The following is a 17010-nucleotide window of genomic DNA, read 5'->3' as shown; positions in this document are numbered from 1 at the left end:
CATGTAGGATGGCTGGAAGGGAATTGTCAGGCAGACACAGCTCAAGAGCTTGGAAAAGATTCCAGAACAGGGAATCTCCATCAGGGCTCCCCGTGCCAGCACCCACCAGCCTCCTGGAGGAATTCACCCAGGATTTCTAAACAAGTGTTCTCAGAACAGTCCCACCTCCATCCTGCAGAAGCACCCAGAGCAGAATTCCCATCAGGTTCATGCAGCCACTGAGATTTGGGCTATAAATAAGCAGTAACTATCCATCTGCCAATAATCCCGTAGGGAATGGGATTCCTGGCATTCCAATTGTGCCAGCACAACTCAAGTCTCTGGGAGGAACACAACACCAGCAGTGGTGGCTGATAAAGAACAAGGAACCTCCCTGTCCAGGTAATTCCACCCAATTCCCATCAAAGCTCTTCCCTTCCTTCTCCAGCAAAGCACAAAAGCTGGGAACACTCCTGGAAAAGGGAAGAATAAAGTGGAGAAAAGGCTACAATCTTTACTCACCATTTTAATACTGCCAACAAGTCTAACAGATCCAACTGTACACATGACAAACTGGGAAGAGTCTGGATGCAATCATGGATCAGCAAAGGAATGTAGGACTGGTTAGGGGTGGCACTATAGGAAAACAGGGATTTGGCACCACACAGACAAAGTAAAGGCATGCTCAGGACAGGGCTGGGCAGGGAGGGCCACGGGAAAGGCAGCACAGAATAATCCACCGTTTTCATCCCAAAAAATGCACAGGAATCAGTGGTTTGGGAGCTTGGAAGCAGCAGTTTCCCCCCTCAGCGTGGGCTCAGCTCCTCTCCCCACCGAGCTAGGATTATGCTGAGCACAAATCCCTTCCAATATTGGCATAAAACTGGGCTCAAACCCCCAAACAGAACCTATATCCTCCATCTGCTGCAGGAGCCTTTCCCAAAGCCTGGGGGGAGCAGGATGGTAACAAATCACGCATGGAAAAAAAGCCGAAGCTCTAAGGATCCCTTAGAAGCTGCAGAAATATTAAATCCTGACCATAGCAAGTGTTAAAAACAAGGAATTCCTGCTAAGAGGAATATTTTCTGCAGGATCTGCTCACATGTGCATAGTTAAGTGATTTTTTTTTGTTGCTTTTTTAAAATTATTATTATTTTTAAAACAAGGTTTGCAAATAAAGAAATAAAGTTTAGTAAAGTTATAGTTTTCTCAATGGAAAAAAAAAATAACCTTAAAAACAGACTAGTGGTGGCTTGTTAACCAAAGGAAGAGAGAAAGCTACATATCCAAGGTCTGGAATCCAGCTGGAATCCACCGCACAGCCCGGAGATCGCGCCGTCCAACGATGCCAGGAGGATCTACTCCCACTACGTGGCTTCACTGTGCCCTAATTCCACATCCCACAGCAATAAAAGGTCCCTAAGACAGAAGATTGTGCTAAAGAATTCCAGGATTCCACGTGTTCCCCGCTCCTGGGTCATGCTCGTCGCTGTCCCCACGAGGCAGCAAGAGGCTGGGGCTCACCAGGCAGAAACACTGGGAAGGAAACCAGGAATGTAGAAGGGAGCAGAGAGAGCTGTTCCCAGCAGGACACCCGGAGCTGGATTTACCTCTCAGTAGAGCCCACATTCCTTGAGGTTGTTTTTGATGATGACGTCGGTGACGGCGTCGAAGACGAACTGCACGTTCTTGGTGTCGGTGGCGCAGGTGAAGTGGGTGTAGATTTCCTTGGTGTCCTTCCTCCGGTTCAGATCCTCGAACTGGCACTGGATGTAGGCGGCTGCCTCCTCGTACGTGTTGGAGCCTGGAAAGGAGAAGATCCCTGGCTTTGCTCACTGGCTCACGGGAGCTTTTAAGTGCATATTAAGCTGCTTGCAACCATCTGCCTTATCCAGCTACAAATCCAAATCCACCATTAACTCCTTCTGGGAGACCTGAAGTCTATTCCCAGCTCCTGGGCAGTGACCTTGGACATGGGATCCAGGGATTGCTGTGTGCTGGGACAGCCATGCTCCACAGAAGAGTGACAAATCATGGGAATCGTGGGCTGGAAGGAACCTTCAATCACATCTCATTCCACCCCCTGCCATGAATAGGGGTGCACACCTTGCACTACACCAGGTTGCTCCAAGCCCTGTCCAGCCTAGCCTTAAGCACTTCCAGGGATGGGGAATGCACAGCTTCTCTGGGAATCAGAGATCAACAGGTTTAAAAAAATTTGAAGGATTTTTTAAACATGTAATTGCCTCAAGCAGTGCTCAGGTAAAGCTTTCCACCTGTGTAGGACCACAGCAGGAATGGGCTCTGGAACAATCCATACCAAACACAGACACTCCAGGGTGGACAGGAACCAGAGCAGGATGTGGTTAAGTTCCACAGCCTCTAAAATTGAATTTAAATGGAATTATTGTCCTAGTAAGGTGTGGAAAAGGAGGAGTGACCTTGATTTGCTGGAATAGAACAGGTTCCTGTTCCAGAGAATGACAAAGGTTGTTCCCAACCACAGCTCTTCCAAGAAATCAAGCTACCAGCCAACTGCACGGGTCAGAGATGCTGTCCAGGAGACACAGGGAAGGAACTGGGGGAAACGAGTTTTTAACTGATTCTGGGCTCTGATTCATTCATTCCTGGCTCAGTGACACAGATGATCCCATGATCCCAGTGATCCCAGCCTACCTGTGTACTCTGGGTAGCAGATCGTTAGTGGGCTCTTCTTAATCTTCTCCTCAAACAGGTCTTTCTTGTTCAGGAAGAGGATGATGGAGGTGTCTGTGAACCATTTGTTGTTACAGATACTGTCAAAGAGTTTCATACTCTCATGCATCCGGTTCTGGAAAAAGAAATCCAATGGAAGAGACGTTAGGGAAGGGTGGGATGGGGGACAGAGGCTCTGCTGCACAGGCCAGACTCAAAAACCGGGGTGTCACCACCACATCCTCACTGCCACTGCCCCAGGAGGAGCACAGGGGGACACGTCACCTCCTCCTTTTCCTTCCTGGAGTGACTCACATGCAGGGAACAAGCCATGAGAACAACTCCAGGCACCTCCCAGCAACCAGGAAGGTGGAAAACCTCATTGATGAGTTGCATTTATCACTTTGTGGGGCAAGATTCCACCAGCTGATCCAAGGAGTGCTTGTCCTTGCAGCTCTCAGACAATTAACCAGAAGGAACACTCCAGCCTGGTGCAGGATGGAGCTGGGATGCTCCCAGCTGCCTTCCATGCAGCCACAAATCCCACATCACGCACCATCTCCTCGTCCTCAGCCAACACGAGGTCGTAGTCACTCAGGGCCACGCAGAAAATGATGGCTGTCACCCCCTCGAAGCAGTGGATCCACTTCTTCCGCTCTGAGCGCTGCCCTCCCACGTCGAACATCCTGGGAGAGGAGGGAGAAATGGTTCAGGAGCTGTGCACACCCCTCCTGCCTGGCCCCCGTGGTGTTCCCAAGGATGGGGGAGGCTCAGCAGTGAGTTAGGAACACGCAGGGTTTTGGGAGCTTCCCTCGGGAGAGGGGTTTTTAAAATTCCCTTCTTGGGAGAGGGGATTTTAAATCAGAATTGTCTATTATCTTTCAAGCCAGGGTGGATAGAGCTTGCAGCAACCTGGGCTAGTGGAATGTGTCCCTGCCTGTCTGGTTCCAGGTGTCCCTGGCTGAGCTTTAATATCCCTTCCGAGCCAAACCATTCCATGATTCTGGTTTTCAGCAGGAAGAACTCAAAGTCACCATCCAGAGCTCTGCTGATTTTGCTCTCTCTCCTATTTCCTTAGCAACAACCCATTTGCTTGACTGGACTCCAAACACCTCCTCACAGTGCTTCCAGGGAAATGGATTATTGGGAACACGCTGCCTGCAAGCTCCTGCTGGGACCCAGGAAGAAATTATTGGGGTTAAGAAATAATTTCATGTATTAAAAAATAATCTGAGGTACTGGAGGTTAAAGGCTGTGCAGTTGCTTATGGAATTTCTGTATAAATCAAATTAATTTCTAATTAAATAGAAATTTGTGTCACAGGTAGTTCCAGCCCCCTGCTCATCCAAATATTTTGATGAGAGCCCAGGACTGGGATTTAATTAAATCAAGTTAATATCTGAGTTATTAAGTCATAGATATTGATTTGTTCCCAGAGCAGACAAGGAGCTGTCCAGGGAGGACTTAATGATGCCAAACTAACTCCTATCCTCTATTTAAGAATAGAGGTCTAGAAAGAAAGATCGAAATCTCTGTGAGGATGTGGGATATTTACATGGCTTGAATCATTTGCCATTAGCACAGAGAGATCGATGAAGGAAGAGCATCCCTGACAACTCAGCTCATCCCAATTCCAGTCACTGAGGCTTTCCCGGCCCGTTATTAATGTCTGAGATGGAATATGAAGGCAGAGCTGGCAGCACCAGGGTTTCCAATGGATTAATGCTTCCCTTTGTGGAGCAAATCCCTCCAGGACAGCACCTCGTGTGTCTGGGGCTCTGCACATGATCAATGGCTCTGGGCGGGATTGGGAAGGAGGGTGGAGATGATTAAAGGAACACACTGGAGATGCTAACCCTGATCCATCATCATGGGAAGACAAGTTATTCCCTGGATGGACCAGAAGCTGCATAAATAACTCAGTGATACGGAGTATTTTGGCATTTTTGTTAAAAATGTTCTTAAGTTGCACAGTTCAGAAGCCAAAATGCTGTTCTCCCAAAAACTGCAGAAGTTTCCTTCTCCAAAGGAGACCACAGAGATGCTCCAAGGGCTGGAGCCTCTCTGCTCTGGAGCCAGGCTGGAAGAACTGGGAAAGAGAAGGCACCAGGGAGACCTAAGAATCCTTTCTAGGGCCTAAAGGGGCTCCAGGAGAGCTGGAGAGGGACTTTGGACAAGGATCTGGAGTGACAGGACAATGGGCAGTGGCTTCCCACTTCCAGAGGGCAGGGATAGATGGGATACTGGGAAGGAATTGTTCCCTGTGAGGGTGGGGAGGCCCTGGCACAGGGTGCCCAGAGAAGCTGTGGCTGCCCCTGGATCCCTGGAAGTGTCCAAGGCTGTCCAAGTGTCCAGGCTGGATAGGGCCTGAAGCAGCTTGGGATAGTGCAAGGTGTCCCTGCTCATGGCAGAGGGGTGGGACTGAATGGGATTTAAGGTCCCTTCCAATCTAAACCAGTCTGGGATTCTCAGATTTTAGAAGCACCACTCGGATTTTGCTGCAACTCCATCAACATGTTTCACACTCAATTTATAAATAAGCCAACAAATGCTTTTCAGGAATGTGAGCAGGAAAGACTCCAAACCATTGGCACAGACAGAGGGAATGGGGCTGAGCCACAGGCAGTGCACTGTCCTACACCCACCCTGCGGCACAGGAATGCCGTGGGGCTCCAGCTGTTTGTCAGGAGCACACGTGGGATCTGAAGCAAGGAATTCCTAAGCAGCAGGAAGAGGAGCTACAGGGATCCAAGGTGAGGAACAAGGGATGCAGCCTCAGCGTATGGAGGTGGCGGGAGCTGCACTGAGGTTAGAGGGAGCTCGTTAGTGACATGTAAAGGGACACTGCCAGGAGCAGGCTGCATCCACAGCCTGGCAGGGACTGGATCAGCAGAGGGGACAGGAAAGTCGCAGCCCCTGCAGTGCCAGGCACAGGCTGGCAATTCCCAGAGGAACACATGGAGCACACCATGCATCAGCCTGGCTGCGGACACGGATCAGTTCCTCTGCTCCGAGGAAAGGGTTAAACTCAAACTCAAACTCCAGTCAGTGTCCTTTTAGTATTGTTTTTGGGATTGGATCCTGGAAACGAGCAGTCAGTACCTGTGTCTGCGATTCCAATATAAAAGCAGCTGAAAAGAACAGAAGGCAAATCAAAGTCAAACCGGTCTCTCCAGTGAGCGATGCCAGCGGAGAGGGATAACGGAGGGAAGGAGGACAGTTAAACCAGGAGCAAGTGTGGGATGTGCCCCCAGTGCAGGGCATGGGCAGAGCCCTTCACTCACTTGAAATACAGGTCCTTGAAGGTGAAGTGAGTCTCCACGATTCCTGTGGTTTTCACTCTGGTCCGCAGCACATCCTGCTGAGTCGGAATGTAGGTCGGCTGGGATATTCTATCCAAGTCATTTAGGTAACTAAACCAGAAGAGACAACACAAGAGGCTTTTTTTAGTCGGCTGCCTCACCATGAATCTTTTATAAACTGCAGAACAAAGCGCAGAATTTATTTATCTCCCCCACATAGCACAGCCCTTGAAGCAAACAACTGCCTGGGGCTGTCCTGAGGGATGTTTTGGGAGTTTTGGGATTTTAACCCCTCCCTGGATGACCTTGCAGGTGGTGCTGGTGGAGCTGAGCTGGCTGGGGAGGGGAGGGGGGGAATGCAGAGCCATGCCAGGGCTGGATCTCCCAGGGCAATCCACAGTCAAGGTCTCTCGCTTCAAAGCACAAGGTAATAAATCCAAGGGTTTGCTGTTAAAGGCCAGGGATGCGTCAAAGGAGCAGGCAGGAAGGGATGAAGCCTTAAAAACCATCCCAAACTGGGCAGATCCAATCCCTTCTTTCCCAACAAGCTGACACAACACTCTGAGGATACAGCCCTGAAGGAAGCTGCATCCTCGCAGCAATTTTCCTATCAAGACCCCAACGAATTCCAGCCACAGCACATTCCTTCTGGAGTTCAGCTCTCAGGCACACCGGCATGAGGTATAGATGATTCCCAGCAGGATGAGAAATCTCACTCCAGCCAGCAACACCTCTGAACTCATCTTCCCTCCAGGCTCAGCCTGCTGATTTCACAAAGATGACACTGATCCTACAGCTCTGCTGGGATGGGACAGGCCTTATTCTTTATCAGGAGTAGGTTTTAATCAGCACAGCCCTGTGTCACTGGAAGGATTCAGTAGCATGAGGGCTCTGATGGGTGTAATAAACCCTCCCAAATCACACATTATTATCACAGATCCATTGTCAGCCAGGAATCGCTTCTTCCCATGTGCCTGGAAGCTGTGCTAGGAACCCCAGCAACATATCCCTCCTCCAACAGCTCCAGCATCCCCCTGGCCAGGACTGCCAGGATTTGCAGAGCCCTGCCCTGTTTCCAAACCCCAGATCCCAATGATCTGCCAGGACCTGCCCAGTGCCACAGGGCTTTTCCCATAGAGCCAGGATCTAAGAGTAGATTTAGCCCAAGAAGAGCCAGTCCTCTTATCCCTCCCTCGACTCCAGAGGGATGGCAAGTTTGTGAGCTGCTCTGTGACCAGGATTGGACCTGGCTTTAGTTCCAGTTTAGTAAAACATGATTTGGAAGGTATTTACCTTCCTCAGCTTCTACCAAGGAATATTTCTGCTGAGGAAGTAACATGCCTGGATTTTTCTCCCCTCTCTCTCCTACCAGCATGAGCTTAGCTGAGACACGATGAATCAAAGGCCAATGGGAATGCTAAGAACTGACCCAGCAGCTCCTCAAAGCTTGGCTTTGATACAGGTCACACCACTGATGTGATAAATCATGGAATCCTCTGGGTAGGAAAAGACATTTAAGATAGATTCCAGCTCTTTTCCCAGCACTGCCAAGCTGAAGCTGAAGCTATAAAGCACCTTATCCCAACAGCCAGTTGGAAGTTTGGGCATTGAAAGTGGTATAATTCCTGATTAAGGCTCTTAGAGCAGCCAGGGAGGAGGGAATGGAGCTGGCAAACTCCCACAAAACTCGATCAGGGAATAAGACATATCAAATTGAGTGGTGCTGCCTGAAACAATAAACTTTGCCAGACTAATTCCAGGGAGACCTAAAGGGCAAATCCCATGGAAATACAAGCAGTTGGAAAATCCAGCAAAGGGGATTTCTGGGAAAACCTGGAAGCCCTGCCAAGTGTGGGCAGAGGAAGCAGCTGTGCCCTCCCAAAAATCTAGGCTGCAGAGCCCAGCTAGTGCCACTTGTATTCTAGATTAAGCAGAACTTGAAAAAGACACCCCAAAAAGCTGGAAAAGCAGAGTCTGAATCTGCTGGCTCCCAGTGACTCCTGGCCCCCAGCTGCCAGTCTGGCTCCCAGTCAGAGATGCTCCTCACAAACAGCTTTGAGAACAAACACAGACCTTGCTGTGTCTCTCCTCATCCCACGCACTTCCAATCCCTTCTCACCACGTCCTTCTCTCCATACGCTGAGGCTGCAACCCTCCTTCCCCACCTTGGATCCCTGTGTTTACAGAGACAGCTATTCCTCATCCTTCAACACCAAAAGCTTCCAAAAAGCTAGTTTGGGTTTGTTTTCCTTCTTTTTTTCATGCTTAAAATGAGGCCCTGAGTACAAAAAAATGCTGATCAAACCTACAGTGTTACTCGTTTGTCTCGCTGACTCTCCAAGCATTCCAGGCTGGCACAATGCCTGCGAGTGCAAAGATCATAGAATCCCAGAATTCCAGGATGATTTGGGTGGGAAGAGACCTTAAAGTTCATCCAGTTTCACAACCTGCCCTGGGCAGGGACACCTTCCTCTATCCCAGATTGCTCCAAGCCCTGTCCAACCTGGCCTTGGACACTTCCAGGGATCCAGGGGCAGCCACAGCTTCTCTGGGCACCCTGTGCCAGGGCCTCCCCACCCTCACAGGGAAGAGCTTCTTCCCAATATCCCATCTAACCCTGCCCCTGGCAGTGGGAAGCCATTCCCCCTTGTCCTGTCACTCCAGGTCCTGGTCCAAAGTCCCTCTGCAGCTTTAGGTACTGGAAGGGGCTCTAAGGTCTCCCTGGAGCCTTCTCTTCTCCAGGCTGTACATTCCCAGCTCTCTGATCACACTGAATTGGGAATTCCAGTCTGATCAGGAAACGTGCCAGCTCCAGTGCTGTCTCATCCCACACCCAGACAGCTCCAGGAAGCACCAACGGCAGGACAGGGATGCTGGGAAGTGGACAAGAAAGGTAACAGAGCTCCCCTCCTCGTCCTGCTCACAGCAAACTTGAAATGGTGATTTCCCTTACAATTCACTCCTTTTGGTGCTGGGAAGAAGGAATTCAAGGCCACAAATGGCTCTGAAAGTCGTTAAGAGAGAGGGAGGAAGAGGAGGAGGAGAAAAAGAGGAAAGGAGGAAAAGAGGAGAGGAAAAAATGGGGTGGAAGAGGATGGGAGGGATAAAAGAGGAGGTGGGAAAACGAGGAGAGAGAAAAAGAGGGGAGGAAAAAGGGAGGGGAGGGAAAAAGGGGAGAGGAAAAAAGGGGTGGAATATGAGGGGAGGGATAAAAGAGAAGGGTGAAAAAGAGGAGGAGGGGAAAAGGAGGGGAAGGAAAAACCCCACTTAGAAATAATCTAGGTTTTATCCAGCATCATGTCAGGGAATTCAGGCCAGAACTGGAATTTGGGAACACGAGGAGACCTGCAGGACTAGAGAAAGGTTGATCAGGAACTGTGCTAATTGCCCATGAGACTGCAGATAATTATAACCTAGAGCTTCCACAGGCTGGGATCTGCCTGAAATCTGGGAAAAGTATCAAAACCGGGAACGAGAACACTTTAAAGCAGTATGTGCTTGGTGATATTTCCAAGTATGTTGAAAATCTGGAGATGTGTGAGATGGGAATATCTATCACATTCACCCTGCTGCACCCCAAACAGGGGTTTAGATGGGATATTGGGAAGGAATTCCTCCCTGTGAGTGTGGTGAAGCCCTGGAATGGAATGCCCAGAGAAGCTGTGGCTGCCTCTGGATCCCTGGAAGTGTCCAAGGCCAGGTTGGACAGAGTTTGGAGCAACCTGGGATAGTGGAAGATGTCCCTGCCCAATGGAATGAGATGGGATTTAAGTTCCCTTCCCCAGTTATGCACAGAGGTCCCAAATGCTTCTCCATGGCACAGGCTGGAGGCAGGAGCTGGGAGCCACAGAGCCATTGCTCACGCCACAGGGAAAGACAAATGGGAAGATGCAAAAAAATAAATGATTGCAGCATTCCACAAAACCCAGGATGGCTCCAGGGGGCTTTATCAGATGGTGCTGGGAAAGGCACTGAGCATTTCCACATCAACAGCTTGGACCAGGGGTTGCTCAAGTGTTCTTTAAAAAGAAAAAGGAAGGAAACACGGAAAACACTACGATTCCAGGAGAGATTGTCTGGATTAGTGTTATCCTCCACCTCTTCTCCTCCCACACCATCTCCAGCCTGCCATGGCAGTGCTCTGACAGGCAGGATCTCTGCCTGCACAAGGGAAAGTGTCCAATGAGACAGAAAACAGCAGCATGGGGAGTTTCTGGAACAATTCCATGCTGAAATCCTCGGCTCTCTGCCACAGCACCCTTGCTCTTGATGCCACCTCATTTTCACAAGCAGTTACTTGTCTGTTTCTCTCTTCCTCCATTCCACTGTGTCTCAGCCCCAGAATCTGACATGGAGCCAGAACAGGTCCAGAAACAGCACAAAACTGGATTTCAGCTGCAAAACCAGCAAATGGGGCACAGATTTAATGGCTGCTCACCCTGAAGTTTCAGTGCTGTTTGTAGGAGATAATGAAAGGAACAGGGAAGTGAAATTCCCAGGAGAACTGGGAATTGGTGGTCAGGCACTGGAACAGCTTCCCAGGGAATGGCCATGGCCCTGAGGATGCCAGAGCTCAAGGAGCATTTGGACAGTGCTCTCATCTGAGGAAAAAAAATCCCCCCAAGCACAGGGTGGGACTTTGGGATGTCCAGTGCAAGGCCAGGAGTTGGACTTGATAATCCCTCTGGGTCCCTTGCAGTTTAGGATTATTCCATGATTCTATGCATAGACAAGGGAATTAATTGGGGAACACCAGAGATAAGGCAGGTCAGGAGCCATGTGTTGATGGAGAGAAAAATCCTGGGAATTCTGCAAGTCCTGTGGAACAAGCAGCCCTTTAACAGCACGAATTTGCCATGAAAAAATGAACCCACTGGCAGTGTTTCCCAACCACGGAGTTGCCAAGCTACAGATACATAACAATGCTGGTTTGGTGCAACTTCCTGTGGGTTTGAGCCAGGAAGCAGAATTTTCTGGGGTATTTCTCAGGAAATGCCCGGGTGGCTCACCCTGGGCGCAATGTCCCTGTCCCAGGCCACGCCAGCTTCTCGCAGCAGCCAGACCTGCAGTTGGACCTGGCCATGGGTGGGTGGCAAATATCCACAAAGGGGAAGAACCCTCCAAAATTCCACCTCTGGAAGGCAGCTGGGGCAAGCAGGCACCTACAAAAGCAGGATAACACCTTCTCCCAGTTTGCTCCATTTCTCCAGCTGCCTTCATCCTCCTCCTCTTCCAAAGCCATACAGACACACACCAAGGTTCCTCCTTCAGTTCCATTCCTGCTCTCTGCCCAAGTCCTTAAGCTTTCCTCCTGTTCGTCACATCTTTCCATTAAATTTTTCCTTCCTTTTCCCCTCCTCAGCCATCTATTTCCTCCCTTGGAACCTGAATTTCCTCCTTTCCTGCTGCAAAGGCATGCACAAATCCAAGAAAACTCCTCTCAGCCCTTCCTTTGATCCAAACCCCTGCCAAGGTGCTGCAAATTTAGAAGGATTCTGCCTTATTTTCAAGCTCAAATATGCTTGGAACAGCAAAACCCTGCAGGCAGTGAGCTGTGGCACAGCTAAAGCTTCTCCACAAAGCTCTTCCCAACTCAGTTTTCCAAGGTTTAAAGCTTAAATTGAGATGAGTTTTCAGCTGGAAATGCTGAACCCCAAAATCACCTTTCAGAGTGTCAAGTATTTGTTGTAGAGAGACCAAGAATGTGAGTTAAAAAAAAAAAAAAGAGGTAAAAAACCCCAACAACTGTTTTGTTCATTAAAGGAACAGTTTCCCCTTCCTGCACTAACCTGCCCTTGGACAATAATGAGGCATTTCATCAAAAATTCCATTAGCAACCTGTTTATCTACTCAGAACCTTCCAGTTGTTCAGCAGCTGCACTGATTTTAGGACCAGGACAAGAAGATTTTAGAATCAGAACAGTTCAGAGGCAGCATTGCCTGTGAGGTGCTAGGCACAGGGACAGGAGGAAAGGGAAAGCTGTAAGGAGAAAACTGGGAATATTGACCTGCCAGGTGAGGAGATTCCATTTTGGAAATTGCTGAATGTCAGGAAAGTGGCAGTTTAAAGTGTTGCTCTCCTTTGCAGTGACAATGGAGGTAACTCAGCTGAGCACCTGCCACTTCCACGGAATCCTAGAATCAGTGAGCTTGGAAGAGACCTCCAGGATCATCGAGTCCAACCACTGACCTTGTGACCAGAACAGAGCACTGAGTGCCACATCCAGTCATTCCCTGGACACCTCTAGGGATGGGGACTCCACCACCTCCCTTGGTAGCCCATTCCAATGCCTGACAGCATTTCCCATGAAGAAATTCCTCCTGGTCTCCAACCTGAGCTTCCCTTGGCACAGCCTGAGGCTGTTCCCTCTCCTCCTGTCCCTGTTCCCTGGAGCACAGCCTGACCCCCTGGCTGTCCCCTCCTGTCAGGAGCTGTGCAGAGCCACAAGGTCCCCCTGAGCCTCCTTTGCTCCAGGCTGAGCTCCTTTCCCAGCTCCCTCAGCCTCTCCTGGTGCTCCAGATCCTTCCCCAGCTCTGTTCCCTTCCCTGGACACTCTCCAGCCCCTCAATGTCCTTCTTGTCATGAGAAACTCAAAACTGCCCCCAGGACTGGAGGTGTGGCCTCAGCAGTGCCCAGTACAGGGATGGGCACTGGATGGTCCTGCTGGACTCACTGCTCCTCATCCAAGCCAGGTGCCCTTGGCCTTGATGCCCACCTGGGCACACCTGGGCTCATGTTCACCTTAACACAAGATGCCAAGTTTCTTCAATGAAACCAGCAAATTTGTCAAAAATCACATTTTTCAAAATTAGATGAAATCTCTCCCTGTGAGGGTGGTAAGGCCCTGGCACAGGTTGCCCAGAGAAGCTGTGGCTTTCCCATCCCTGGAAGTGTTTAGGGCCAGGCTGGATGGGGCTTGGAGCAACCTGGGATAGAGGAAGGTGTCCCTGCCCATGGCAAGGGGTGGAATGAGATCTCTAAGGTCCCTTCCAACCCAAACCACTCCAGGATTAAATTCACCAAGACACGAAGCATGGAATGTGGGGTTTTCCCCAATGCTCCGTAGAAGGAAGATCTACATCCCCCTGTGAGTCCAGCCCAGTATCACCCAGTCACACCAGTGTCAGACAGGACCCTCCCACCCCATCCCACCCCACTCCAGTCACACCAGCTCCTTCTGGACCATTCTGGCAGCTGGGAAGAGCCCAGGAGGTGGGAATGGTTTCTTACTAGGATGCAGAGTCGTTCAGCTGGTATTCCCTGGATCTGCTGAAGCAGGCCTGGACTCCAGGGTCTCTCCAGAGCCGTTTGATGACTCCAGCCAGCTCAGCCGTCATCATTCCCTCCTCCGCGCTCCCTGCCAGCACGAACAGCTGCCGGGCATCGTCCTGCAGGACAGCAAACACATCATGGGGGATGTCTGTCCATGGAGACCCTCCCAACCAACAGCAAGGTTCAGCATCTTGGGATCTAATTAATCACTGCTCTAATTAATCACTGTCCAGTCCATCCTGTTTTCTCCCAAAAGTCATAAATTGTTTTCCCTCCTGAAGCCAGAAAGGGAAATTTTGGGGAAGAAGCTCTAGGCTGTGGGGCGAGAAGCCCTGATCAGGGATGGCCACAGTGCTTCAATGGGGATCACAGCTCCAAAGGCACCACTCCCGTCAAGACCATGGGATTTCAGTAATTTGGTGCAATGTTTCAGAGAAAAGGTGGGAATGCTGATGTGCTACTACACACCTATGAAGAGAACTGGAAAACCTCTGTTGGTATGGCACAGCAGAGGGAAAAGGGAAAAAAAATAAGTTGTGGGAGCTTTGAGGATTGGCCTTTTGCTGCTAGAGCTGTCAGAAGTGAGGGAGACTGATTCCTTAATAAAACATTTCATCAGGAGGTGGGATGGACTGATCAGGATCTGAGTATGAAAAATACCTCTCAGAAGCCAAAGCAGGACCTCACTCTTGTCCAAGTTATCCAGTGGAGTACGGTAGGGAACCCCAAACTGTCCTACAGTCCCCTCTGCTTTTATTCCTACCCTGATCAGACCTGTCAGGTCCTTCTGGGAGCTGTGAGAGACCTTCCACTATCCTAGGATTCTCCTCTCCCCTGAGCCCCAAACCCCTCTGGACATGTGCCAAGCTCAGGGTGCTGAACACCAATCCACTTTATTGAGGTGTCAACAGCCAAAACGCAGAGGGACCCCAGTTCTGGATCTCTGTAGGTGTAATGCATTTGGTCATCCTTGGCCTTTTCCTGGGAAAGCGTGGCAAGGATTTTGCCCTTCAGGATGGTGAAAATCCACGGCATTCAGCTCTTGTGAAGCCACCTGAGCATGTGCAGGTAACTGAGAAAGGACTTGGATTCAGCATCTTCCCTGCTCCAGCTCCAAGATCCCAACTTGGCTTCAACAAGCACCAGGAAAGGTGGAAGAGAACTCCAGGAGGGTTTGGAGCAGCAGCTGAACAACAGCTTGGGTGAACACGTGAGTGAAGATGTGCCCTTTGGCCAGGAGTTGGTATCATAAATCCAAAATAAATACCATAAATTCAAACTCTCCAGGGCTGGATCAACTGTAGCACAAGGCAGAACAGTCACAATGCAGCCCTTTGCTGACACAATTCCTTTCTCCTGCACATTTCCAGGAACCCTTAGTTCCCACTCTGTGCCTTTCCCACCACCACAAGGATCAAGGCTTCCTGACTTCCAGCTCAATGTGCTGGTCATAAATGCAAGAAACAGGCCAGGGAATGAGCAGAGTTAGAGGGGAGGGGAAAAGCAGGGCCTCAAACCACCCAAAATTTCTAACTCAAAATTCCCAAAAATTCAAATAAATTAGAGAAAGATTTTGGTAATTGTTTTTTTTGAGCATTCAAACGACTACAGTTTCTTACCCAGAACCTAAGTAAAATACTGGTGTTTTGTACTGACAATACATTAAAGTTATGACAAGTTTTTTTGCTATTTTATCTTGTTACAGATGTCTTCTGCCTCAGACTGAAATTCCAGGATTCATTAACACAATTCAGACTAAGGAAATAAATGGAATACTTACTGCTCTGGCAACTTCCCCAAAATCTATCTTTAGCCTCCCCATGGCTCTGATGATGGCGATGATGGATTGAATGGTGTTGCTGTACACAACCACTTTATACTGTTTGCATTCCTCCTCTGAGTAGCCATCCTCATGGATAATCCTGCAAGGAAACCAGGCTATTATTTCCAAGCCAAACCAGGAGGGCACCACACATTTCTTATCCCATCCACACAAAAACAAAAGCTCCAGCCTGCGCTCACTTACTTCATCTGCTTTACAATGGTGCTTTTCCCAGACTCTCCAGCACCTGAAAAGCACAAAAAACATTCAGTTAACTATATGAAACCTAAAGGAAAAGTGGGATGTGCTTTTTCTAGTTCCCACAGGGAAGTTGATGAGGTCTGGAGTAGGATATTCCTTGTGCATTGCTGCTGGTGGTAGAGTTCCACCGTACTGTCCTGGCACATCCTTCCTGGATTTTATTTACAGATGCCAACAGTCACCATGAGCTCATCTGCTAAAAAACCCTGGAATTTCTCAATTTCCAGAGGTCAGCAAGGGCAGCCAACTGGGAGGCAGGCCTGAAGAACTGGGATGAGGATTTATCCAACAGAGCAGCTCCCATCCCTCACTCCAGGCCAAGACAGCCAAAGTGCATCAGCATCACCAGATGCTCCCTCTGTTAGTGAGCTGGACAGGAAAGGCCTTAGACAACCAGGTGGGAAGTGACCCTCTGGCACAGGATGATTTCCAGGTGAAATCTCAGAGCTGAAGGCACATCTGCATCCCAACAGCCTTCCTTCAAGGAATGGCAAGAATAGCTGGCTTCCAAACCTCTGCAGAGCTGAGGGGCCCAGTTACCTCTGGGGGGGTCCAGTTATCCCTGGGGGAGGGGTCACTTATCCCTAGAGGGAAGTCAGTTACCCCTGGAGGGGGTCAGTTATCCCTTGAAGAAGGGCCAGTTATCCTTGAAGGAGGGTCAGTTATTCCTATCTGCAAAAAAAGAGCAAGGTCCCTGTTTTTCCCAGTGTTTTGTCCCAGATCCCAGAGCACTCCCAAACCAAGTCCTCCTGTATGGCTCAGGGCAGTGGATGCCTGCCCTGGGATTCCAAACCATCAGTTATCCTGGTTTATGGAGCTAAGATGAGCTGCCCACATGCCTGTCCTAGCTGGCAGCAGGCCAAAGGCAGGCACAGTGTTCCTGAAGTCAGCAGAACTCCAGGACTTCACCTCATGTGGCAACAGGAACTCAGCGCCAAGGAGATGGCTTGGCCACTGCCTTGGGGCTCCTCAGCCTCAAGACTCCCCAGGCTGCACAACTGGGCAGGCTGTAGGCAAGGAATGATGTTGGACCTGCTTGGATTTGGACAGATGACTCAGGTGAGCCCAGGTGGACTAAAACACCCATAGAATTCCAGGCTGGCTAGGGCTAGGAGGGACCTTAACTCCTATCCTGTTCCACCCTCTGCCACAGGCAGGGACACCTCCCACTATCCCAGATTGCTCCAAGCCCTGTCCAACCTGACCTTGGACATTTCCAGGGATGCAGGGGCAGCCACAGCTGCTCTGGGCAGCCTGTGCCAGGGCCTGCCCACCCTCACAGCCAAGAATTTCTTCCCTACATCTCATCTAACCCTGCCCTCTGGCAGTGGGAAGATATTCCCTTTTGTCCTGTCACTCCAGGCCCTTGTCCAAAGTTCCTCTCCAGCATTTCTGAAGCCCCTTTAGATCTCAGGTCTCCCTGGATCCTTCCCTTCTCCAGGCTGAACATTCCCAGCTCTCCCAGAGCAACTCAGTGTTTGTGGTCAGGTGTGAAAACATTAACATTCTGTGGACTCAGCACTTCCACCCTGGGAGAACACAAATCCTCATTTTTATTTCCCACGGCCACCCTCCACGTTCCCAGGATCCAAGTGCTGTGATTTCAAATCTCCGGTGTCCCCAAACAGTCCCAAATCCAGACTGAGAAGGGGCTTTTGACATGACCTCTCTGGTTTTGC

The 17010-nt window shown here is 49.8% G+C and overlaps 1 protein-coding gene across 3 annotated transcripts in view; it reads right to left on the bottom strand.

The window, feature by feature from the left end:
* Positions 1–492: 492 nt before the first annotated feature.
* The window catches only part of GNAI3 (G protein subunit alpha i3), a 28203-nt gene continuing 11685 nt past the window's right edge, over positions 493–17010 (bottom strand). The window contains exons 2-9 of one of the 3 annotated variants that reach the window (XM_085082795.1): positions 15275–15317; positions 15029–15170; positions 13207–13364; positions 5958–6086; positions 3230–3359; positions 2656–2809; positions 1590–1783; positions 493–1398 (exon numbers count right to left, since the gene is read on the bottom strand). In XM_085082795.1, the coding sequence (XP_084938921.1) occupies positions 1593–1783; positions 2656–2809; positions 3230–3359; positions 5958–6086; positions 13207–13364; positions 15029–15170; positions 15275–15317 (947 nt within the window). In that variant the 3' untranslated portion in view covers positions 493–1398; positions 1590–1592. Of the gene's footprint in view, positions 1784–2655; positions 2810–3229; positions 3360–5957; positions 6087–13206; positions 13365–15028; positions 15171–15274; positions 15318–17010 lie in introns of all 3 variants that reach the window. The other 2 variants (XM_085082793.1, XM_085082794.1) reach the window with 2 other exon arrangements.

Source organism: Lichenostomus cassidix, chromosome 26, assembly GCF_008360975.1.
Source record: "Lichenostomus cassidix isolate B80296 chromosome 26, HeHo_3.0, whole genome shotgun sequence".
Lineage (NCBI taxonomy): Eukaryota > Metazoa > Chordata > Aves > Passeriformes > Meliphagidae > Lichenostomus > Lichenostomus cassidix.
The sequence above is the reverse complement of the archived record's forward strand: the minus strand, read 5'-3'. Positions and strand labels throughout refer to the sequence as shown.